This window comes from Urocitellus parryii, chromosome 11, assembly GCF_045843805.1.
Source record: "Urocitellus parryii isolate mUroPar1 chromosome 11, mUroPar1.hap1, whole genome shotgun sequence".
Taxonomy (NCBI): domain Eukaryota; kingdom Metazoa; phylum Chordata; class Mammalia; order Rodentia; family Sciuridae; genus Urocitellus; species Urocitellus parryii.
The window spans coordinates 106,308,008-106,333,454 of NC_135541.1; the positions used below are offsets into that span (position 1 = coordinate 106,308,008).

The 25,447-nt window shown below is 40.8% G+C and overlaps 2 protein-coding genes across 4 annotated transcripts; one reads left to right on the forward strand and one right to left on the reverse strand.

Annotated features, from left to right (window-relative positions):
• Positions 1-161: 161 nt before the first annotated feature.
• Ap4b1 (adaptor related protein complex 4 subunit beta 1) lies at positions 162-13,177 on the reverse strand. Of its 3 annotated transcripts, none has more exons than XM_026394107.2 (11): positions 12,960-13,177; positions 12,541-12,720; positions 10,703-10,927; positions 9,817-9,947; positions 9,230-9,377; positions 7,596-8,092; positions 5,885-5,968; positions 5,051-5,154; positions 3,751-3,958; positions 3,258-3,539; positions 162-3,013 (listed from the first exon to the last, which is right to left on the reverse strand). In XM_026394107.2, exons 2-11 carry the CDS (start codon positions 12,651-12,653, stop codon positions 2,586-2,588), a joined length of 2,220 nt encoding a protein of 739 aa, XP_026249892.2. In that variant the 5' UTR covers positions 12,654-12,720; positions 12,960-13,177; the 3' UTR covers positions 162-2,585. The 3 variants fall into 3 exon arrangements, with proteins under 3 accessions (XP_026249892.2, XP_077647446.1, XP_026249894.2); XM_077791320.1 differs by having other exon boundaries at positions 12,948-13,177; XM_026394109.2 differs by lacking the exon at positions 12,960-13,177 and adding an exon at positions 12,894-12,936.
• Positions 13,178-13,292: 115 nt separating this feature from the next.
• On the forward strand, positions 13,293-20,219 carry Dclre1b (DNA cross-link repair 1B). The gene is made up of 4 exons (XM_026394154.2): positions 13,293-13,718; positions 14,673-14,838; positions 15,394-15,576; positions 18,161-20,219. The coding sequence occupies exons 1-4, from the start codon at positions 13,530-13,532 to the stop codon at positions 19,222-19,224; spliced, it is 1,602 nt and encodes a 533-aa protein (XP_026249939.1). The 5' UTR covers positions 13,293-13,529; the 3' UTR covers positions 19,225-20,219.
• Positions 20,220-25,447: the final 5,228 nt, after the last annotated feature.

A 25,447-nucleotide genomic window follows, 5' to 3' on the forward strand; every position in this document is an offset into this window, starting at 1 on the left:
TAACTTGACAGGATACTTGAACTTTGGTCATATTGTTTATAAATTATTAAAACCAAACTACACACCACATGATATCATAAATACATACAATGTAAATATGTATGTACCAGTTTTAAAAAAACTAAAAAAGAAAAATGGAAAAAAAACAAGCTACAGAAAAAAATCAATTCTTCATTAATTTTTTAAGTATATATATATATTTTTAGTTTTAGATGCCTTTTTACTTATTTATTTATATTCGATGCTGAGGATAGAACCCAGTGCTTCACACATTCCAGACGAGTACACTACCACTGAGCCACAACCCCAGCCCTTCGCTAATTATTGAAACTAGGGGTTGCCCCTCGCCCAAGGTCCTTTAGAAATGTCTGGAGATATTTTTAGTTGTCACAACACAATGTCTACTGATATCCATTACGTAGAAGCCCAGAGTTTCTGCCAACAATTATCTTATAGTGCACAGGAAACAAATTATCCTTCCATAGCAAATTATCCTTCCCCAAATGTCAAAACTGCCACTTTTAAGAAATCCAGGTCTAGATGAAATTCCATTATTTTCTCTACAATTGATACAATATAATAAAGCAGCAATCTCAAAACACTATTGGAATCTTAATTACTTACAGTCAATTACTGTTTATGGAGTAATATTATGTGGCAGGCACCATGAACACAGAAGGAAAGACATCCACTGTTCATAAATTGTCCAGTGGGGCGAGAAGACCCTTTAATAAACAACTTAAAAAGTTCAGGCTCTTACTAGAAAATTCAATACTATTATGTACTCCTGTGAAGAACACATAGTTCAGAAAAGTGACAAGCAAAAATTTATCCGAAGCACACGGAGTTTATAAATCTAGGTGTAGAAGTCTTGGAATTAAGGTGGATGATGAAGACCACATACTTGGGCAATGTTATATGAAGTCCTTGAAGATACTCCTTAATTAAACTCCATGTTCAAGTTATACTCTCTGATTTTATTGAAGAACCCAATAAGAAAACATAGCTGGGAGCAGTGGCACACTCCTATAATCCCAGTAATTCAGGTGGCTGAAGTAGGATATTACAAGTTTAAGGCCAGCCTCAGCAACTTGTGAGACCCTGTCTCAAAATTTCAAAAAGGGGTTTGGGGGTGCTGGGGTTGTGGCTCAGTGGTAGATCGCTTGCCTCGCACGTGTGAGACCCAGGGTTCAATCCTCAGCACCACATAAAAATAAATAAGTAAAATAAAGATACTGTATCCAACTACAACTAAAAAAATAAATATTTTTTAAAAGGTGGGGGGTGGTTGGGTTATGGCCCAGTGGTAGAGCAATTGCCTAGCATGTGTGAGGCACTAGGTTCAATCTCCAGCACCACATATAAATAAATAAAATAAAGGTCTGTTGATAACTAAAAAATATTAATTTTTTTTTTTTTTAAAAAGGACTAGAGATTTAGCTCAGTGGAAAAGTAAGTGCCCCTGGGTTCAATCCCCAGTACCCCTTCTGCAAAAAAAAGTCATGAGAAAAGTTTTACTAATTTCCTATAGGGTCCTATATATACAGATATATATATACACACAAACACATATATATATGGCTTTGTGCCAATCTAAATGAAACTATAAATTTCTCTTTGAAATTAAAAATGGAAAATTTCTAACTCTTTGATGACAATTATATGTTTCCTTTCACTATGACTGCCTAGACATCTATAGAGTCACAGCTGAGACACACTATGTCTGTCGACCCTTTTAGCCTAAACATTTGTGTATTTCACCATCCCAACCCAATTGGCCTTAACCAATATTTTCATTTTCCCCTTACTGGATAGTTTAGTCTTATTTATATTTTACCATTATTTATTAGAACTGTTTTTTGTATTAGTGGTCTCAATGTACAAGATGTAATTGGTATGAATAAAATAAAAAGTGAGGACAAGAGATAAGTTACGGTAGCAGTGCTAGAGGTATGCACTGGCCACTCTGACAGCCTGAACAAAATGTAGGCTGTGAGGGTCATGGAATACTTCGTGAAAGGGCTGTAACTCAGCTAAATACTGAAAGACACAGTGGGTGTTAATTAAAGAAGATACAAGGGTGAGGAAACATTCTAGGCAGGAAATAAAAGCAGGTGTTAAGGCACAGACATAAGAACATTCAGGAAACTGAAAGTGGTTTGTGTTTGTCAGAGAGGGTATGTTTGGGAATGGTGATACATGACACTAAAGAGGTACTTTAGATAGTACACAAAGGACTTTGGACTTTTGGATTAGAAATATGAGAACAGCTAGGCATTATGGCACATGCCTGTAATCCCAGTGACTTAGGAGGCTGAGAAAGGAGGATCACAAGTCTGAGGTAAGCCAGGCCTTAAGCAACTTAGTGAGATGCCGTCTTAAAATAAAAAATAAAAAAGGGCTGGGGATGTGGGTTCCCTGGTATGGGGGGGTGGGGGTGAACCCCACCCACAAGAATCCTGATTTTTTTATTTCCAACTCTCCTTTGCTTCTAATATTATCTGGACCCATAAGCAGCTAAAATAAGGAAAACAAAGGAACTCTGATAGCTATTCATTGCACTGAGGCCAAGCAGCAACGATCTCTTATGATTTTATATCTCCAATTGTTCCAATTACAGTTTCTAATACAGACATAAAACTGTTCAGTGTCTCAGTTCTTGCCTCACTTTGTTTCACAGAGATTTGCATTTCTGAGTTCTCAGACTCCAACAGCAATTCTGTTAAGAATAGACAGCCAGTATCATCCTGAGCACAGAGGTAGGCTTTCCATGGTTGAGACCCAGCCCTACTCATTGCAATGGACTGAATGTTCACTACTTGTAGAGCCATCTGGAGGGTGTCAGGATGGACTTCTCCCTGCCAAGGCAGCACCTGCTGGTGAGCAACTTCAAGGCTAAGCCAAGTTTTCTCAAAATACTCAGCGGTAAGCTGGCAATTGGGGACCAACATGAGAGTTTCAGAATCAGGGGCTTCTTGTACTCTCCCCTTGTTCTCTTCAGAAATCAGGTGTCCTAAAAGAGTCAGAAAGTTTGTGTAAGAGATTTATGAATCTGTAGGAGCTACATTTTAAATTTACATTCCCAAAAGTATACACCGTGACTGTCTTAAATAAACAATAATGAGTTCTTTTCTTGCTCAAAGGTGTCGAATTCAGGTAATAGTCTGGTATTTAGCTAGCGTACTCTACTTTCCTACCAGTCATTACAAAAGTTAAAGATTTTTCATAACAAGATATAAGGAAAGAACCATCTTTACCTGATACAGTAAAGGATGCTGTGTGAGAACGCTCTGAACCACCATGCTCTGCCCCTACACATTTAGAGATAGTTGCCCAGCGGGCTTTGCCATACACTGGCACCAGAGTGTTGAAGTCAGAAGCCCAACTATTCACAGGTCTTTCTGCCTGATCCTCCAAAAGTCCGAGAGAAGGGTCAGATTTAGGACTGCACAGGATACGCTTAACTTCATCAATCCCAACTAAGAGGAGGCGATAGTAGAAGAGACCTCGATCCCGTACAGCCATATCCTTTTCTTCCTCTGAAATCAAACAAAAGAGTTAATTAAAAACAAAACACTCTCCTCTTACCCTTGTGCCAACCATAGTAGGAGAGAAAAATGGAGAGAGAAAACCCTAAAAAAGCATTAACATTTTCTTTTCAGGTCCCAGATGTGACTCAACAAACAAAGAAAGCTGTGAGAATTTCTAACATGGGCCATGGCAAGTACTATTTCCTTCTAAAAAACCTACCAATGCAGTAATATAACAGACGTCCCAGCATGTCCTGGCATTCAGCAGGGCGAGAGAGGAAAAGGCGCACGAGTGCAGTGAGTAGCTCCATCTTAACAGCAGGAAATGTCTCTGACTTCACATTCTCTACAAAGTCCTCTAATATGTAAGGAGCATTGGGGATTCTTTCCCCATGAACACCAAGTAGCCAAATAAGTGCTTGCTTTCCCTAGGAACGGAAGGATAAGAACAGGTGCTCAACACTTGGTTCTCCCAAACAGAAGATAGTGAACAATCATTGGCTTTGCTTTTTCCCTGATGCCTGCAGAAAAAAGGTAATCTTTTATTTATTTCAACTTGCACTGTACTGGTCTCTCCTACTGAACTCTCTACAACAAATAAGAATGAAATTCTAATGCACAGGAGAAAACCCCAAACTTTCATAACTTATGCTGATTAAGCAATAAATAAGGTTTCTTCATCTTTGGGGCCTTTGGCCCAATTTGGGGTTTAATGTTTCAGTGGAAGCTACTGAAATAATTTTTCAATGTTTCATGAAAGTGGTTATTAACCTAAAGTACACACTGCAGTGTGCAGGTCCATAGGTAGACAGATCCCTGAACATTTTTTTAATATTTATTTTTTAATTGTAGGTGGACACAATACCTTTATTTTATTTTTATGTAGTGCTGAGAATTGAACCCACTGCCTCATACACGCTAGGCAAGTGCTCTACCACTGAGCTACAACCTCAGCCTTGAACCCCTGAACATTTAATTCAGCAGACCTTGGGTGACATCCAAATTTTTTAAAGATTCCGCAAATGATTGATTCTGATTCCAACTGAAATCTCCATAGTCTAAAAATCTGACTCAAAATTGTTAAAGAGAACAGCAATATCAAAGAATGTATACACTGAACAGTGTGGCACACTCCTGTAATTCCAGCTACTTCAGGGGCTGAAGCAGGAGGATGGCAAGTCTGAGGCCAGCCTCAGCAATCTAGTGAGACCTTATCTCAAATTATTAAAAATTACCTAAATAAAGGGCTGGGGATGTAACTCAGTGGTAGAGCACTCCTGGGTTCAATCCCTAGTACCTCACAGCCCTCCCTTATATATAGGATTTGTAATAAAAGCCATACATAAATCCTGTTTTTATAATTTATATGTCATTGACATCCAAAAGAGAATCTGAGGTGAAATCAATCCTAAGATTTCCACAACAGAAACAGGGTAGAAAGAATAATTAGATTACATTTTAGAAGAGCAAGTCCTAAGCATTCCCTCTATGCCAAGAAGTAAAGGAAAATTATATTCTACCTCACTATCTTGGATGTTCTCCTCACAGCCAGGCAGGGCCTGACACACTGCTTCGGTACACTGAGGGCACAACCAAACCAGGTCTCGGAACGTCTGCACCACCACTACAACATAGCCCAGGATACAAGAGCACAGCATTAGAGCCTCCACACAGGAAAGAATCTTAAGAAGTTATATATTTGGACTAGATTTCTGAGAAAAAAGATTCTGGAGGGATCACTGATTACCTGAACAATATTTTCTTGCATGAATGTTAATATTATTAAATTGACATGGAGATAAATGAACTAATATATGGAAAAGCACTATGTAAAATGTAAAGCTGCATGCAAACATGGGTACTGTTGCTGTTGAATGATACTCTAAAGACAATAAAATAAAGTCACCAGGACTGAGACTGTGTGAGGCAAGAGAGATGCTAACGTGCAAAATTTAAGAAACATGAAGGGCTGACATTTGCATGAACCTAAGAGTGAGCGCTCACCTAAATTTTGCATCCTAGGCAACTTGCTTGCTTCACCCTTGTCCTAGTCTTAGAAACAATTGACTAGAGTACACTGCAATGTAGCAAAAAAAAAAAAGTAATGATAGGGAAATGATAAGATATCTTCCCTATCTATAATATATCTATTAGGGCCTCACCAGGTGACTCATGACAGCCTTAAGCCTCCACCCTATTATATCTACAGATCCTAAGCTTCTCTGATAACAACAGATGATGCAAGGAAAAGTTCAAAATTCTATATTATTCATTCAACAACAACAACAAAAATATTTGGGAGGAAATTACAATAGGCCAGCTCCTTAAAAAAATTTTAGAAAGGTAGCCATTACCTGTAGTTATGTGTTCTTGACGAAGCCCCAGCAACTCTGTTAGAATCTGCACACACTGATCTGTGTAAGTCCTGGCAATTCCACCTACAGAGGAAGAAAACATAGATAAAAATGTTACTATTACATCTAATAGTAGCATGTCATTCTAAAATTATTTTCCATTAGTTAAAGACATCCAGAAGCAAACAATCAAACAAACAAACAATCACTCCTTACTTGATAAAATAAGACTCTGAGTTTTCTATAAAAGAAACTTGGGTAAAAAAAGAATCCAATCCATTTCACTGACCACTAGATAACTAAAAGTTCATGGACAAAAAGTTTCCCACAGAACAAGGTTAAAAACACAGTAACAAAATATTTATGAGCTAGATAGGAGCACCATTTTTGTTGCAGTGCATCAATCCATGAATATTTCCACTGTGGACACTTGATGGCAATCTCTTAATTGTGAGGATTTCTACTCTGTTCTTTGCCCCTCTTCTCCGCCTCTAATAACCATACTTTATTCCAAATATGAGGGTTTTCCCCCTTCTCCACTTGAAGCATTCTAAAACAGTTCTTCAGCTGCTTTTTTTTTTTTTTCCCTCTCTAGCCTTTTAAATTCCAAAGTCTCTAAAATCAAGGAATTATTCTGTGTTAGCCTGCATTCAGTATTATAATTATAGGTCAATAAATGACTGGTGAACTGACACAGGACTTTGAGTTAGAATAGCTGGGTTCCAATTCTAGTTCAGGTACTATAGGAACTTTTGGCAATATAAGAAAAAAAATATATGTATATGCAATATAAGTAAATTATATATATAGAAAATAATTTTTTTATGTGTACCAGGGACTGAATCCAGGGGGCACTTAACCATTAAGATACATCCCCAGCCTTTTTTATTTTTTATTTTGAGACAGGGTCTAAGTTGCTCAGGGCCTCACTAAGTTGCCAAGGCTGGCTTTGAACTTGCAATCCTCCTGCCTCAGCCTCCAAAACTGTTGGAATTACAGGTGTGAGCCACCATGCCCAGAGACAATGTAATAATCTTATATCCACATTTCTTCATCTTTAAAATGAAGTTAAGCCAAGCTTGGTGGTGCATGCCTACAATCCCAGTGACTTGGGAGGTTGAGGCAGAAGAATCACAAGTTTGAAGCTAACCCAAGCAACCTAGTGAGATCCTGTCTCAAAATAAATAAATTAACGAAGGGCTGGGGATATAGCTCAGTGGTAGAGCACCTTGGGTTCAATCCCCAGTACCAAAAAAAAAAAAAAAAAAGATGAAGTACAGGAAAGCATTTTGGATAGAAGACACAAAAGGCAATATAAATTAAGTATCACAGGGGCTGGAGTTGTGGCTCAGTGATAGAGCACTTGCCTAGTATGTGTGAGGCACTGGGTTCAATTTTCAGCACTGACTATAAATAAATAAAATTAAGGTCCATTGACAACTAAAAAATTATTTTAAAAAAATTAAGTATTATAGTTTGAGTTACCTGTATTTTTTAGCCTGGAAGACATGACAACACCAGTCTTAACCAAAAAAAAAAAAAGTCTCCTTTCCCCCTTGCTTGTAATCATTGACCCAATTCCATAGTGTGTGTTACTTTGTCTCTGAAGCAAGATTCGTTCTCTTTTATCCTCTATGGTTCCTCTAACTACAGCTTTCAAGCTGGCTGATCTAGGCTCTTTCTCCAAGAAGGAAAAGCAGCAGATACCTACCTATGGCAAAGATGGCAGCCTGTGCAAAGTCAGCAGACACATCAGTGCAGTACCCTCGAAGCTCCTCTAGCACCTGCTGCACATTCTCATCATTTACCAGTTCACATAGCACCTCTACCTTCTGTAGTTTGATATAGTGGGGCTCCGAGTAGGAGCAAAAAAACTTTTTGTAGTGGCTGCTAAAGTGACCTGGCAAACTATGCAAGATCTGACGCACATGACAGAGGGCAGCAAAACAGAGCTCTCGGCTCTCTGAAGAACAGGCAGCTAGTAAAGGTCCCTTGACTCGCACAAGCACATCAGTTTGTACGTGGGGAAACTTTTTTGCCAAAATTAGAAAGAGTTTGGTGGCTCCCATCACCACTCCTGGGCTGCTGCTCTTGAGAAAGCTGTCCAACAGATTGAGAATGTCAAATAGTTCCTCCTCACTGCGGGGCTGGTATCGGAGCAGAAAGTTCAATACTTCAGCCTGGCCCCACTGATCCAGTTTTGACATTCTATTCAACAAAGAAAAAAAAAAAGCATTATTTTTACAGCAAAATTAGGACCATCTCCATGCTACTGCTATGTTCATCATAACATGGGGAGAATTCTTAAAAATGGGGTAAGCCATAATCAAATCATTCTTTTCACATGTTCTTTAAATTTATGCAAAATAGACTGAAAATTCTAAGATAATTTGATGGTACAAATTCACACTCACCTAACTAATCCCACAATCAGTATACAGTAGATTCATATCTATCTTTCCTCCTTCCCTCCCTTCCTTCCGGCAGTAAAGAGGATTGAATCTGATGCCTTGTGAATTCTAAACAACCACTTTACCACTGAGCTACATCCCAGCCCCTTTTATTTTTGAGACAGGATCTTGCTAATTTGCCAAGGCTGGCCTCGAACTTATGATTCTCCTGCCTTGGACTCCTGTATAGCTGGGATTACGGCATGTGTCACTACACATTGGCCAGATTCCCTAATTTTTTTTTCTGGGGGGGTACCAGGATTGAACTGTGGCACTCTCCCGCTGAGCCACATCCCCAGCCCTATCTTGCATTTTATTTAGAGACAGGGTCTCACTGAGTTGCTTAGCACCTTGGTTTTGCTGAAGCTGGCTTTGAACTTTGGATTCTCTTGTCTCAGCCTCCCAAGCCACTGGGATTTTAGGTCTGCCCCACCATACTTGGCCAGATTCCCTAAATTTTAAGATATAATTAAGGCTTAGTTTGGGGACATAATGACTGTACAGGAAGAAAGAATGTATTATTCCCACAGGATATTTTTATGATTTTACATATCAGTCAGAGAAATTAAGGCAAATAAAAGAAATGTGAGGAAGATAATAATCATGGTTAACTCTCCTTTCTTTTCTACCCTATAAAAGTTGTTCAAGACTTTTTTTTTTTTTTTTTTGGTACCAGAGATTGAACCCACAGGTACTTAACCACTGAGTCACATCTCCAGGCCTTTTTATTTTTATTTTGAGATAGGGTATGATCCTCCTGCCTCGGCTTCCTGAGTCACTGGGATTACAGGTATGCACCACCATGCCTGGCAAGATTTCTCCTTAATTTAATACATCAACAACATTCTATCAGGATGCAGACCTCATAATAAAAAGAGCACAGAGGCATCCAAACCTATTTAAAAGATGGTGGGCGATGGGCTTATTAATGACAACACCTCCTTCCTGTTTCAGAATTTCCTCTAGAGACCTCAGGCAGTTCACAACCACAATTGGATCCTGGTCACGCAGCAAACTGTATAATTCATTTACCAGGGCACCATCTATAAAAAAGAACAAAGATCTCAGATAAAGAAGAAAAGCTTCAGAGTTATAGGAAGAGGGCCAGAGTAATAGCTCCAGGAAGATAAAGCTGAACTTCTCTGCTATAAAAAATGACAAAGGCAGTAAAATGTAAGCAGACTGAGAGGGAGAAAGATAAAAGTAGTGAAAAAAGGAGTTAAAAAAAAGAAAAAAAAATGTGTAAAGCAAAAAAACTTCCATCTCCAAATTGTTCTAAGTAACTAAAGCAAAGTTCTTACTTGGGCCCTCAAAAATGAGTTCCCTAATATCAGAAACTACCTAGCCCTGAATCCTACTAAGAGACATGCACAGAAGTGGAACTACATTATTTTCTACTGAGGCTATATAATCTTTTATAAAGTCATACACATAACAGAAGCATGAATAAATATTGATCATGGTGGAATATTGTGAACTTACCAACTTCAGAGTCTCCATGAAGATTATGCATCTTGGCACAGCCAAGGACTGCCACCCTCCGGACATATGAAGCTTTATCCCGCAGACCATTGAGAATAGGCTGTTGGATATATTCCTGCACACCAGGCATCCTAAACGACAAATCCTAGAGTCAACCAGATCCTGAAATAATTAGGTCCCTCTTCACTTAACAGAGGGTTTAGTAGGTGTCAGAGTATGCATCTGTCATATCACAAACAACTAGAGAAAACCTATCCCAAACTTAAAATGCCATAATTTTACTTTTCATTTAGAATAATGCTACAAGGGCAGTAAAAATCCTCATAGTAGTAGTTATTTAACTTTTCAGTCCAAACTGAGGGCTGTTACCAAGAGTGAGAATTAAAAATCTTTAAGCCTAGTGTGGTGGTGCATGCCTGTAATCCCAGCAGCTCGGGAGGCTGAAGCAGGAGGACTACAAGTTCAAAGCCAGCCTCAGCAACTTAGGAAGACCCTAAACAACTTAGTGAGACCCTGATACAAATAAAAAGGGCTAGAGATATGTCTCAGTGATTAAGTGCCTTTGGGTTCAATCTTTGGTACCCCCCAAAAAAACCTCCTTTAATAAGACCACATGATACAATTTATTAAGTCAACGATGGCTGAAAATCTGAGTTAAGGGTATAGCAGTATTTTCCCTAGTACTTAAGAGCTCAAATAAATTGTTCTCATTAAATACCTGACCCATAGGCTGGTGTTGTAACTCTGTAGTAAAGCACTTTGCCTAGTATGTGTGAGGCCCTGGGTTTGATCCCCAGCATCACAAAAACAAACCAACAAAAAATGTGCCCCATTGCTTTCTGAACTCATCAGCCTCTGAGGACCAGGCAGGGAAGAGTTTGCTCACCTGAGGCTACACATACTTCGTAGTGCCAGCCCTCGCACCATTGGATTGGGGTCCGAGCAGTCTTTGCACAGTGTATTGATGGCCAGGAGAGCCAGATCTGGTTTCAGGGGTGCATATGTGCACATGTATAGATAAACCAACTTCTTTTGAACAATATCTACAGTGGCACTGGCTTTTACCATTTCCATGAAAACACCAGACATGTCCAAGCCCTGAGTTATGTGCCTGAAATCAAGATACATAGCAGGAAGAAGTAAATTACAAAATCCCCAACTTACAACAGAGGAAGTTTTACTTTTCCATTTTCTGGTTATCCAATTAGATTATGATCTTTCAGAGGGATGCAACCAGGTCTACTTTGTCTATTATATCACACAATATTTCACAATGTAGGAATGCAATAAACACTGTTGTTCTAACTGTTCAACATTTGTTGAATCCCTAGTACATTCCAATGAAACAGCTTTTATATTCCAAGTTTATGCTCTGGGGTCATAATCTTGAAGAAGGTGAAGTCTCAAACCTCAAGGAACTCAAAATCAACTAAAGAACCAGACAAGAATACCATTACAGTACAATAGACAAGTATTTAAACAGAAGTCATGTACAAAGTACAGAGGGGACCCAGAGGTCTAACACTACCAGGAAGTCAGAAAATGTTTCTCCACAGAAGTAATGTCTCAGCCAAATGATCAGGAAATTCATCAGACAGATATTCTAGTTAATGATACATGCTGCGAGACATATAGATGTGAACAAAAAGAGAACATTCTTCTGAGAGTCTACAGGCAGTTGCATTAGTAGAGTTTCCTTGGGCAGTAGTAAGTTTGTACTTTATTCTGTAGATGATTATTAAACTGTGGAATCAAACTACTGGCATCAGGAGAGATGTTAGTTAGGGTTCCATCCCATCCTACTAAAATTAGAATCAACTGCTGGACTTCCTTAAAAAAAAAAACAAACATAAAAGCACCCCACAGGACCTTTGTGCATACTAAAGACTGTGAATGACAGCTGTAGGCAAGAGTTATGTACTCAGATTTATATAGTGGAAAAATTCTAACTAAAATGAGCAGCTCAGCAACTTGGAAGGTTGAGATAGGAGGATGGCAAGTTCAAAGACAGCCTCAGCAATTTAACAAGCTCTGAAGCAACTTAGACCCCATCTCATAATAAAAAATAAAAAGGGCAGGGAATGTGGTTCAGTGAAAAAGTGTTCCTAGTTTCAATCCCCTGTACCACAAAAAACAAAATAAATAAAAATAAACGAGCTAGCAAGGTGACCAGTGTATTGTAAACTACAATGGCTTTGGTAATGAAGGCCTCAATCAAAACAGAAGTGGGTATTTAGAATTATTCAGACCACCTGACATGCAAAGTGAAGAATCAGGTGTCATCAAGGTTGACTGACATGCTTATTAGACTGGCTGGTGACATTCATCAACACGATAGTAGAAGAACAGGTTTGGGAAGGAGGGAAGAACGCTGGTGCTATTTTGGGAATACCTTTGAAGAACTATCCAGGTGGAAATGCCAAGCAGGCAGTGGTATATGTGGGTCTGAAGCTATAAATGATCTCCATACTAGAAATATCAGAGAGTCAACAGTAATGTGTTCAGTCCGTATTATGAAGGGATTTCGCTGAGTAAAGGATTTCCCAAAAAGGAGAATGAGGTGGCAATCTGGAGAAGAAGCATGAAGATGAAGTGGTAAAACAGCCTTGTATGAAAGTTCCTCTACTCTTTCAGAGTGGCTGGGGGTGGCGATCCCTGAAGGGGACTGCAAGGTGGGGCAAGGGGAGTGCGGAGGATTGGCAGGCTGAGGCAGTTGGGTGATACCTAATCACTCGCTGGATGACATTCCGGTAGCGCAGCCTATCAGCCTGAATGTGAGGGTTACACAGAGCCTTCTTCAGTTCCTTCACCACGTCCTCGGAGCCAAGATACGGCATCTTCTCGAACACGTTCACGGGGCAGTTCCCGCGGTACCTAAGAAACTCTTAGTCTTGATGTGGGATCCTGAGCAAAGAAAATTTGGGTCAGTGCAAAACAAAAACAAAAACAAAACCCAACAACAAAAACCACTATTTAAGACGACATCTCGCCCCAGCCTTAGGAGCTTCCCCAGAGCTGGGACCCATTCTCTCCGACACTCAGGCTACAACCCCCACCCGTCCAGGGCGAGCCCCAACCTAGGCCTTCAGGCCCAACCCCAGCCCCGCAGGCTGTTCGCCCCGCCCACAGACCTCTCCAGCTACCTCGAGGCCTGCACGGAATTTCCATCCCCGCCGCCTACCGGCCGCAGATCCCTCCCTCTCCGGTTCCAGCCTTTCTTCTGCCTCCGCGCCTTTGCCGTCACGGAGAGACCCAATCACGCTTTTGGCGGAAGTCCCGCCCTCTCCCCAAGAGTCCTCACTGAGTTCTCGCTGTGAGCGCCGAACCCGACCTTAAGGTGCCCTTCCCCCAACCTGTCACCTCCTGGCGCAGCCGCGCGGCTCCTAGTGGAGCTGCGACTGGCAATCGGAAATCGGCTACTTGGGCCTGTCTCCTCCCAGCAGCGCGCGCTTTGAGTGCCGGCTGGGCCTCGGATCCCGCGCTCGGGTGGGAGTGGCACTCAAGAGAGCAACTTCCGCGATGTGGGCTTTCTCCCCGACTCCCACGAACACTGTCACTTCCTTTTTGCTCATTCTAATAACTTATTCCTCCTTTGGGTAGGCTTTCCCTTAGGGCCTCCGGCCTTGTTCTTGCCCCGGCATGTCTTCCACCGGGGCGCCGCTGTGGAATCCTCACGCAGGAGCCCTGCTCCAGTAGAGCCCATCCTCTCCACCATGAACGGGGTCCTGATTCCCCACACGCCCATTGCTGTGGACTTTTGGAGCCTGCGCCGGGCTAGTACTGCTCGGCTCTTCTTCTTGTCCCATATGCACTCGGACCACACAGTAGGCCTGTCTAGCACTTGGGCCCGACCCCTCTACTGCTCCCCCATCACCGCCCACCTCTTGCACCGTCACCTACAGGTATGGGAGCTGGAGTAATCCTCTTTAAGAGCTGGTCCAGGCATCTGGGTGGGGACTTGATCTGTCACAACCTTGGAGTCACAAAGTGGCGGCCAAGAGAACTAATTTTTACGAACGCAGGAATTGTTTGAACCCAAAATGTATCGTTAGGAGTGCGGCTTTCAACAGAACGACTGGAGATGTTGAGATGTTTTAGCTTTAAGTAGGTCAGTTCAGCCAAAGGAATTATTTCTTTCACATAAGCTAGGCTAGTATCTCCCAAACTTGCCTTAAGAATCCATCTGGGCTAGAGATGTGGTTTCTCTGTAGAGCGCTTGCCAAGGCCCTGGGTTTGATTCCTAGCACCCAAAAACAAATGAATAATCCACCTAGTCCGGTGTGGTGGCCTAGGCAGGAGGATCACAAGTTCTAGGTCAGCCTCAGCAGTTTAGCTAGGCCTCAACTTAGTGAGACCCTATCTCAAAAAATAAAAACAGCTGGGGATATGGCTCAGTGATAAAAGTGCCTCTGGGTTCAATCCCCAGTACCTGTCCCCTTTCCCCAAAAAAGACTCCAAGTAACATGAATATACAAACTCTTCAGCCCCCATTTGTCCCATCTGATTCAGCAGCTATGGCTTGTGGAGATCCTGAAAAATCTGGCAAGATTTCTTTTTTTCTTTTTCTTTTCTTTCTTTCTTTTTTTTTTTTTTTTTTTTTTTTAACAATTGTCCCCAAAGGATTAGTATGCTCTAGAGAAAGTTTGAGAATCACTATCTAGACTGTTTTCAAACTCTTAAAGCTATACAAAGGGTGGGATGGGGAGTGGGAAGTAGAAGAGGGGATTGCTTGGGAAGCCTCTTTACAATTTTTACTCCATGGTGGCTCAGGATTGGTCACCTTTCTTTGATCCATGTAAGGGAAACTTCCAGGAGGGGAGTCTGTGGTTACTGGGATGACCCAACTCTTTCCTCAGGTGTCTAAGCAGTGGATCCGAACCTTGGAGGTTGGTGAGAGCCATGTATTGCCTCTAGATGAAACTGGAAGAGAGACCATGACTGTAACCCTCATCGATGCCAATCACTGCCCTGGCTCTGTCATGTTTCTCTTTGAAGGATACTTTGGAACCATCCTTTATACAGGTGGGTCTCCGAAGGGATCCTGCTCACATTCCAGCTGAGATACTACTTTTCTTGAGTAACTTTAACTCACAGTAGAAGTCTGGAGGGCTTCTGGCTTCATCACTTATAAGCAGTGACCCCTTCTCATCTGATTGCCCACTCTCTGACAGTTCAATCCTTGTGAAGATTATATAATTAAAAAACAGGAGCAGGGCAGGGCACAGTGGTGCAGGCCGGTTATCCCAGCAATTTGGGAGGCAGAGGCAGGAAGATTGCAAGTTGAAGACCAATCTTAGCAACTTAGTGAGAATCTGTCTCAAAACATTAAAAAAAAAAAAAAAAAAAAGAAAGCCTGGGATGTTGCTCAGTGGTTAAGCAACCCTGGGCTCAACCTGGTATAAATGGGAGCAGGGTGGAGACATTTCCACAAAGAAGCTGTAATGCATATATTGTTCAGTGCCAGGACACATCCTAGTTTTTCCACAAATCAACAACCAATCTGTTGTTGGAGGCGGGGGAGAGTTTTCTTCTATTCTTTTGTCTCTGACCTTCTGCCCTCCATATATTCTCTTCCAGGTGATTTTCGATATACGCCATCCATGCTGAAGGAGCCAGCCCTGACATTGGGGAAACAGATCCATACTTTATACCTAGACAATACTAATTGCAACCCAGCATTGGTTCTTCCTTCTCGACAAGAAGCTGCCCAACAGATTATCCGGCTCATTCGAAAGTACCCACAACATAACGTAAAGATTGGTGAGTTGTTTCCTTTCCTTTTTTTTTTTTTTCACCTATAGCTAGTGAATCTAGGTTCTTTGAGTGTTCTCAAATCTTTCACAAGCAGCTCTCACCTTCTCTATGAACCCTATTCTGACCTCCTTATTGAAGTTAAACCTGCCCTCCATTGTTACTCTCACATTTCTAACTCCTGATTCCCTAGATAAATTCAACTTCTTTTTTAATTTTTTATACTATTCATTACTTCCCAATATACCCTGCATTTTAATATGTTATTGCTTATTATTTATTGCCTATCCCCCACTTCTCCCAGTGCATACATACACACACACCTAAACTCCTTGAGAACATGGATGGAAATGGGAAGAAATTGTGTATTTGTGGAACAAAGAAGCAGTAGCTAACACGACAGACACTGGGTGGGCAAGGATGCTGGAAAGGTGGGAGGGGATAGAGGGCTGCTTTGTCATTTTGGACTTTGTGGGTTTTTTGGTACTGTGGATTGAACCCAGGGAAGCTCTAACTAATCTATATCCCCAGTACTTTTTATTTATTTTTTTATTCTGAGACATAGTCTCACTAAGTTGCTGAGGCTGGCCTTGAATTGCAATCCTCTTGCCTTAACCTCCAAGTCTTGGGATTACAGGCTTGCACCACCATACCTAGCACCATTTTGAATTTGATCCTAAACTTAACAAAGAGCTGTTGAAGGGTTTTAAGTAGAAGAGGGACAATATTGCACTCATTGCCTTATAATATATTTCATAATGTATATCTTTATTGTATTTAGTTTCTATTTTCTGTGTCTCCCTGCTAGAATGTAAGTTCAATGAAGATAGGACTTATATATTCCATGCTTACCACTGAGGCATTTGATAAATATTTGCTATTTGAATGAATGAAATTTATCAGAACATAGATATTTAAGTGAGGGTTATGCTTTAATTAGGTTCACTGAAAAAACAACTGCTATTTCTAGTGATTCTAGTGATATAACACATTTTGGGGACTCAATTAGAGCTGCCTTTTGGAAGATAGTTTATGAAAATCAATCTTTGCTTTAGAAGGTTTAATGGATATAATTTTTTTTTTAAAGAGAGAGTGAGAGAGGGGGGCAGAGAGAGAGAGAATTTTTTAATATTTATTTTTTTTAGTTTTCGGCGGACACAACATCTTTGTTTTATATGTGGTGCTGAGGATCGAACCCGGGCCGCGCGCGTGCCAGGCGAGCGTGCTACCGCTTGAGCCACATCCCCAGCCCCTAATGGATATAATTCTAAATGACTTTTTGGTTATTTCCAAAATTCTAAGTCCACAAAAGGCAAAAGATCTGCCATGATTATGAATATATTAAAAGGACATTCGCAACCCTTAAAGGAGTTTCAAATGAGGTTAAAGAAATATTGAAAAAATTATAGACCTTCCAGGTGACTATCAAATTGAGAAATATTCCCTACCCTCAGGATTGCTTGACTGCTCGTAAAGAAACATCTGTCCTAGCTTTTCTTAAAATTTTTATTTAGGAATTTTCCATAGAAGTACGTAGGAGGGTGCTGTGGTAGAGCCTGATTATTTTGCAAGTGTATAAATCCCTACTGTATGCCTAGGGAGAGGAAAAAACTAGGAATATGTAAAGGGAAGAAAATCAAGTACGTTTGTGCCCCAAAATGAAAATTTGAACCATCAAGAATGAAGTTGATGTCTAACAAATATATGTTCTTTTAAGTAGTTCACAACCTTGTTATGGATTTGATAGAGACATCAGAAAAAATCTGAGAACAATTATTAAATAATATCTCCCATATCTATTTCCATAACCATTGCCCAAATTTACGTTTCTATTTCTTTCTATATGAATACTATTTGGGCCTTCCAATTGATTCAAGTTTTTTCTCATCCAGGTAATCAGAAAATGTTGCTACTGTTTGTGTTTTCTCCTAAAGTCCTGCTCTGGTCATATTATTCTTCTGATTAGAATTTGCCATATTCCTGCTTCAGGCCATTCAGAATTAAGTCCCAGCTCTCTACCAATACATGCAGGACTGCTAATTAATGATGTTGGCTTACCTCTTTAGTATCACTACTTACCAATTCTTTTTTTCACTTTAGTAACATTGAATGATTCCTCTTAAAATGTTTTCTGGCATAACCTTTCCTTGCCAGATTAATCCTAACCCATTCTTAGACTTAGTTCAGCTGTCATTTTTCAGAAACTCTCTAATTCCATAGGCTATTAGCTACTCTTCTGTGCCCTCCTAACACTCTATGTATATCTCTATTATTGTTCTTGATTGCATTGTTTCTGGGTCCAGATGGCATTCCTGGAAGATCGAGACCTTTTTATAGTTTGTTAGTTTTTGCAGTTCCTCACACTTGGTAGATGCTTTCTCTTGTTGAACTGAATGAATGAGTAGATTGTGTTTGCTTCTGTCCTCCATTTTCCATTTTATCTCAGCTCTAATGCCACTTCCTCCCTGATTTGATTCCCTGGTTTTCCCCATGAATTTTTTTTTATTTGTTAAACATTTGGTTGATTTATTAGGATTCTCCAATAGCTTCATTCTCTCCTTTTACTTTTCCTAATCCTTTTAACATTATTTAGGACTCTATAGTCTAGGAAAGGAGTCATTGCTGGAGCAACTGGCCCTAGAGTTTCGGACCTGGGTGGTATTGAGTCCCCGGCGTCTGGAGTTAGTGCAGCTGCTGGGCCTGGCAGATGTCTTCACAGTGGAAGAGAAGGCTGGCCGCATCCATGCTGTGGACCATACAGAGATCTGCCGTTCCTCCATGCTGCATTGGAACCAGTCCCACCCTACCATTGCTATTCTTCCCACAAGCCGAAAAATTCACACTTCTCACCCTGATATCCATATTATCCCTTACTCTGACCATTCCTCCTACTCTGAGCTTCGTACATTTGTTGCAGCACTGAAGCCTTGTCAGGTCCTGCCCATTGTCAGTCGACAGCCCTGTGGAGACTACTTTAAGGACAGCCTGAGTCCCAGGCTCTCTATGCCCCTGATTCCGGACTCTGTGCAGCAATACATGAGTTCCTCCTCTAGAAAACCAAGCTTTCTCTGGCTGTTAGAAAGGAAGCTAAAGAGGCCAAGAATCCAGGGTGTTGTGTTTGAAACCCCTGAGGAAAACACTGATCAATCGCAAGCTGACAGGGACTCTAAAAAGACCAAGAAAGAAAACCTTTCTCCCTGGCCAAGGGACTTTGAGAAGCAACATCCCCCCCATTCTTTGAGGGTCAAGAAGCAGTTTTTCCCAGACCTCTGCAGCCAAGAATGGGACAAGGCAGCTCCTTTTTGTGAATCCCAGAAGATGGTGACTGTGTTGACTGCCCCCTTGGGATTTTCAGTGCAGTTAAAGACTCCAGATGAGAAATTTATCTCTCCAAAACCCAGGGAGGAAATTGGCTTAGATCCACCCTTCATACCTAGGGAAGACAATAATGGCCCAGCAGCCACAGGGGACCAGAGTGATTGGATAAGCCATGATTCTCCCCCATCTCACAGCAGCAAGGCTGCCCCGCTTCTTACTGAGTTCAGGAGCCTGGCACTAAAATACCTTCTGACTCCAGTGAACTTTTTCCAGGCAGGGTTCTCTTCCAAAAGCTTTGACCAGCAGGTGGAAAAATACCATCAGCCCTCACTGAAGTAGAGACAGGAGAATGGAGAACTACAACTTTGTCAGATATACTACTACAGTTTTGAAGATAGTAACTGAAGACTATAGTGAAAGCTTCTTTGGGGCCTTACTTCTCTTTTCAGGATCCTATGGGCTCACCCTAAAGCAGCACTTCACAAAGGTTGTTCATTATGTTTAAGAAACACTTTTCATTATAAACCCTTCAGAGTGTGCATGAGCACATTAAAGGTTCTTAGTCCTGCAGTAACTTAATCTGTTTAACTTTGTTTAACCCTGTATTTTTCAAACTTTTATGAACATACAGTCCTTTTATGTGGGTACAGAAAGAGTCAGAGTGTGAATCAAAAAGGATCAGGTTATTCCCATTGTTATTTTTTGTGTCATGTGCCATCTTCACATCCCCTTCTTCTCTTTCCAGATGAAAGTCCCTAGGTAGTTTTATTTTTTTAATTATGAACTGTGGTGCTGAAGGATAAAGTGGTGACCTAAGCAGCACGTTCCAAACCCAAGTGTCACTGACTTGCTCTGACCCCATCCAAGTAACTTCCTGTCTCTTTCTCTGGGAGGGAAGAGGAAATGATGAAGAGGCCTTGGAACACTGGTGAAAAATTCCACATCTGCCTCCTTCTGAGGAGGTGCAGTTAGTGTCACTGGGGACCCATTTGGAACAGAACCAGCAAAGGGGTTGGGTACCCCTCACCAAGGCTGTACCCAGTTGATCATTAAGGCTTAGGGTATGAGGGCTTCTGGTTGCCTAGAGGCACTGACTTTGGCTGAAGGATAAAGTGTAAATAAAATTACAAAAGATCAAATGTGCTGCCAGATATTCCTCTGATTGTTCACATAGCTGGGATATTTTTGTGCCCCCCCCCCCCTTGGTTTGAGCAGGGAGCCAGAGCACACAGCCTGTTTGTTTTAGTATCCAGGGAAAAGACCAAGGAACCAGCTGGCTGGAAGAGATGGGGGTGTGCAGCTCTGCCCTGTCCTTCTGCTCATAACCTGACAAAATGCCAAACCAATAAGCAGGACAGCTGATCCCATGGCTGTGAGGAAATTGGCTCTGAGAGGGCACAGACACTTGGAGCTGGGCATGTGAATCCACACTGCTTCAGCATGGAGTTTCAAGCCTTAGAAATGAAGGCTATTCCTTACCCAAAGGGGAAAGAGTTTGCTATTTTAAAAATAAAATAAAATACATATGTATACAGTACTATTTTTTAAAAAAATTTGTACATTCTAATTATACAAAATAGTAGGGTTAAGAGTTTTCTACTTTTGGAGGAAGAAATGAAGAGTTTAGAAAGCCAAACAAGCCCTTGCTCTTGAGCAAGCTATACACAGCTCTGTTTTGTCAGTGACCTTCACTGTAAGCCTCCCAAGGGCCTACTAGGAGCCACAGCAGGTGAAACATGGTACAGCAGGAAACCTGGGTATTGTCTGGGCTTGAATCCAGGGCACCCTGGGCACAATGCTTAAATTTAGTAGAGCCTCAGTTCCTGAGCTGTAGAATAGAGATGGAGATACCTATCACTCATGATTGCTATGGAAATTAAATAATAGGTAAAATTCTCTTAGCTCCAAATCTGTCACATGATGGGTATTTCAAATGTTGGTTCTTGGGGCTAGGGGTAAAACTTCGTGGAGGCTGAGTGAGGCAGGAGGAATGCACTCTGAGTGTGCATGAGGCCTCAAATTTAATTTCAAGCAACACTCACAGTTGGTGCTCTTAGCTTCTGGTTCTTAAAAAAAATTACTCTGGGTTCAGGAGGCTGAGGCAGGAGGATCACGAGGAGTTCCCAGCCAGCAGTGACTAAGCAACTCATCAAAACCCTGTCTCTAAGTAAAATATGAAAAAGGGCTGAGGATGAGGCTAGGCAGTTAAGTACCCCTGGGTTCAATCTCTGGTACCAAAAAAAAAAAAAAAAAAAAAGAAATCTAGTCTGTAAATAAACATTTCACTGCCATTAAAATTATTCAAAAGCATCCATTTTTATAGTTGTATAATACCCTACTATGTGAATAAGCCTTATTGAAATCCCATATTATCCAACATTTTGCATACTATTTAAAAAAATTTTCTTATGTTACAGTGAATATCATTATGCACATATCTTGGTATTTTTGTTATTTCCTCAGAGTAAATTACTGGAGTAGGATTTCTGTTTAAAGTTATTGCAGATTGTGCCAAATTACCTCCCAGAAAAGTTTCTTTACCATCTTTTCTGCAGAAGAGAGCATTAAAATACCTTGAACAGTAGAGGTTGGTGGCACCTGCCTGTAATCCCAGCCACTTGGGAAGCTGAGGCAGGAGGATTGCAAGTTTGAGGCAAGCCTGAGCAAATTAGCAAGGCCCTTAGTAATTTAGTAAGACCCTGACTTAAAATAAAAAATAAAATGGGCTAGGGATGTAGCTCAGTGGTAAAGTGCCTCTGGGTTCAAGCCCCAGTACCAAACAAAAAATAAAATACCTTGAAGATTCGTTAAGTTCAAATGATATTACTAGAGTGGTACATGTTAAGATGTGGAAAGTCATCTTCTGTGTTAAGTCAATAAATATTTACTAATAGCAATGAAGTATGTAATAATAATAAATAATAATATTTATGTCTAACTTTCTCTGAGTCTCTAGTTATCTCACCTCCGTGTGACCCACAGGTGGCTGGGAGAGATAAGGAAGTTCTCAGTACAAGGCCCCCCATATTTGTGTTATCTTCTAGCAACAAGAAAGCCTGTCCATTTTTGGCACATGCTGTGTCACACATATTACTTAAAGTGGATCTGTGTGAATTCAGATGGGGGAGCAGAAACAAAAGGCTTTAAGGAATTTAGTTGTTGGTGACATGTTTGCATGTTAATAATAAGAAAATGCCATACTATTCTACTAAGGTAAAAATGTCTAACATAATAGATATTGGTAGTGCCTTATTTGGTTTCTTAAAGCTATTTTATATAAAAATGTGGCATTGCCTATATCTTTAACTAGCCAGTTAAAATTAACTTATTTTTAGAATCTAAAGATGACCCCAAAGAAGTATGAAGATCTTGCAATTAGGCTTGAAGATGCCTAAAAAAGAAAATTCCCTAGAGATCCATTAGTTGTTTCATGATCAGTGGGAGAACTTGTGCTTTTCCACAAGGACTGTAATAGTGGCGTAAGTCCCTTTTCAAAAAAATATCTGCCTGGCAGGCTATTGGGGACCATCTCTCATTCTTAACCCAGATTGTCCTTTGTGTTAGGAAATAGGAGATAGATAGATATGTGTTTTTTTTTTTTCTTTTTAATCAGAAAAGAGATTTAACCAGGTGCAGTGGTGCCTGTCTGTAATCTAGAGATTTGGGAGGCTGGAGCAGGATGATTGAAAATTTCAGGCCAGCCTCAGAAATTTAAATTGTCTCAAAAACAAAAAAGGGCTGGGCATGGTGGCGCATGGCCTGTAACCCTAGCGGTTTGGGAGGCCGAGGCAGGAGGATTACAGATTCAAAGCTAGTCTCAGCAATTTAACAAGGCCCTATGCAACTTATCAAGACCCTGTCTCATAATTAAAAAAAAAAAAAAAAGCTGGACATGTGCCTCAGTGGGTAATCATCTCTGGACTTAATCCCCAGTACCAAAAAAAAAAAGGCTAGGGATATAGTTCAGTGGTGAAGTACCCCTGGGTTCAATCCCAATACTAAAAAAAAAAAAAAAAAAAAAGAACAGACTTGGGGTAGAGAACCCAAGACTGGGGAGACAGTTCTCTCTGCATTCTTGGAGTAATTCTTAAGCAGGATAAAATCTGTATGGGGGTCCATGTGCACATATTTTAGATGCAACACTATTTAGTAGTTGTTAGTGTGCTACCTGCCTCCCACTGCCCACTGTCCCCAACTGCCACCACCTCCAGTTCTTTTGTCTGGGGTTCATGGTGTTTTCCCCTTTTTCTTCCCCAGGACATACCGCCTACACCTGTGCAGAATGCTGCTGCTCTTCCTTATCATTAATCTGAATCAGCAACTGCCTGTCAGGGATTCTCAGAATGGTTAAGCTTGTCTTTGTTTTGACCACAATGCTTTTATTTAGCTACACCCTTCCACCTTGTCTGTCTCATTCCTAGATCAAGAAATGCCCTTCTGATTTGAGGCTTTGTTCTTTTTCTTGACAGATAACTTATCGAATCATCTTTCAATTGTGTAAAATTTCTGGCTCACCATGGGTTAGTCTTTCCTTTGCAATATTTACCTTTTTTTTTTTTTTTTTTTTTGTACAGGGGACTGAACCCAGGGATGTTTTAACCACTGAGCCACATCCCCAGCCCTTTTTGTTTTTTATTTTGGATGAGGATCTCCCTAAATTGTGTAGGGCCTTACTAAGTTGCATAGGCTGGATTTGAACTTCTTGTTGGCCACCCCCCTTACAATATATACATACTTAAACACCATTGTACTATGGCTATTTTGCCAGTCCTAACTCCTCCCACACAACTTTTTACAAGTGAAGGACAGAGTTGTCCTCAGTGCTATAATCCCATCCTCAATGTGCTTTTGAGGAACAAAGAAAATTGGGTCTGGCTCTATAGTAACAAAACATTAGGAGGGCCCAGATTTCTGGTGTTTAGGGAGTCAGGGATAAAAATAAAATAAAAACTTGGACATCTGCCTTTAGGAAGAGAAATAAAACAAAAACAAAACCTTGAGCAGCTGTTTCTTTAAATTTTCACACCCATTTTACTAGCTCATACATTGACCATCTGGGTCTTTCTTTTCTTTCTTTCCTCCTTTCTCTCTCTCTCTCTCTCTCTCTCTCTCTCTCTCTCTCTCTCTCTCTCTCTCTCTCCCCCTCATTAGGGATTGAACCTAGGGCCATATAACCACTGAGACACATGCCCAGTACTTTTTGTTGTTTATTTATTTATTTTTGAGATAGGGTCTCACTTAGTTGCTTAGGGCCTTGCTAAATTGCTGAGGCTAGCTTTGAACATGTGATTTTCCTGCCTCAGTCTCCCAAGTTGCTGGGATTACAGGTGTGTGCCTATATGCCCAGCTCATAAAATCTGCTTTTGAATTTCCCTGTCAATGGGATAAAAATCCTTAAGTTACCTCTTACTGAGTAGACATTTCCTGTACTGGTAAGCCTTCAAGGACAGAAACTATTTAGCAAAACATTTTAGGTTCATGAGTCTTGAGGCCCAACCTGTCCCTAGTCTTATCTCCCAGGATTTTCCTATCTGCAAAATAGTATGCCACAGTGGAAAAGGCATGGATTTTCAAGTTAGACAAGTTGTGCTGGGAATAGTGATCCCATGACTTATTAGCTGTGTATATAATAATTTAGCTTTTTGGCACTTAATTTTTCTCATTTATAGGAATTAATAATGCCTACCTCATAGGATTTGGAAGAGAATGACATGAGACAAAGTGACCAAAGCAGCACAAAATTATCCTATGCATTTTTTTTAAATGTTGCCTTATTCTCCCTGCCATCTCTTCAATTTTAGTGGTAGTCACATGGCTGATATTCCCAGTGCATGCTCTATATAATGCCACTAGCTAATCCTACCTTTCAGACTCAAAAATCCAATGAGGGATTTGCTAATCAAGGTACTTCCTTGGTAAGGAGGTCCCTGGAGCCCAGTCCAATCAGAAGGGCCAGGTACAGTGACAAGTGTGTAATCCTGTGCACTCAGGAAGCTAAGGCAGATGAAGCAGAAGGGTCACAAATTTGAGGCTACCCTCAGCAATTTAGCATTTTATTTTTTCATCTTCTTTCCCCCCCCCCTTTTTTTTTTGCACTACACCCCACTGAACTACACCCAGAGCCCAAACCTCAGCAACTCAGTGAGACCTTTTTTTCAAAATAAAAAATAAAAAGGTGTGGGGGCTGCATGCAGTAGTGCACACCTGTAATCCCAGCGGTTTGGGAGGTGATGCAGGAGGATCACAAATTCAAAGCCAGCCTCAGCAATGGCAAGGCACTAAGCAACTCACTGAGACCCTGTCTCTAAATAAAAAAACAAAAACAAAAAGAAAATAGGGCTGGCAATGTGACTCAGTGGACAAGTTCCTCTGAGTTCAATCCCCAGTACCACCATCACCCCCACCTCACCCCCTGCAAAAAAAAAGGTTTGGGGATGTAGCTCAGTAGTAAAGTGCCCTTGGGTTTCATCCCAAGTACCCAAAATTAAAAACATAAAAAAGGAAAAGAAGAGAAAGAGCCAGTACCTGAAGCATTCAAAGATGCATTTGTACAGATGAAAAA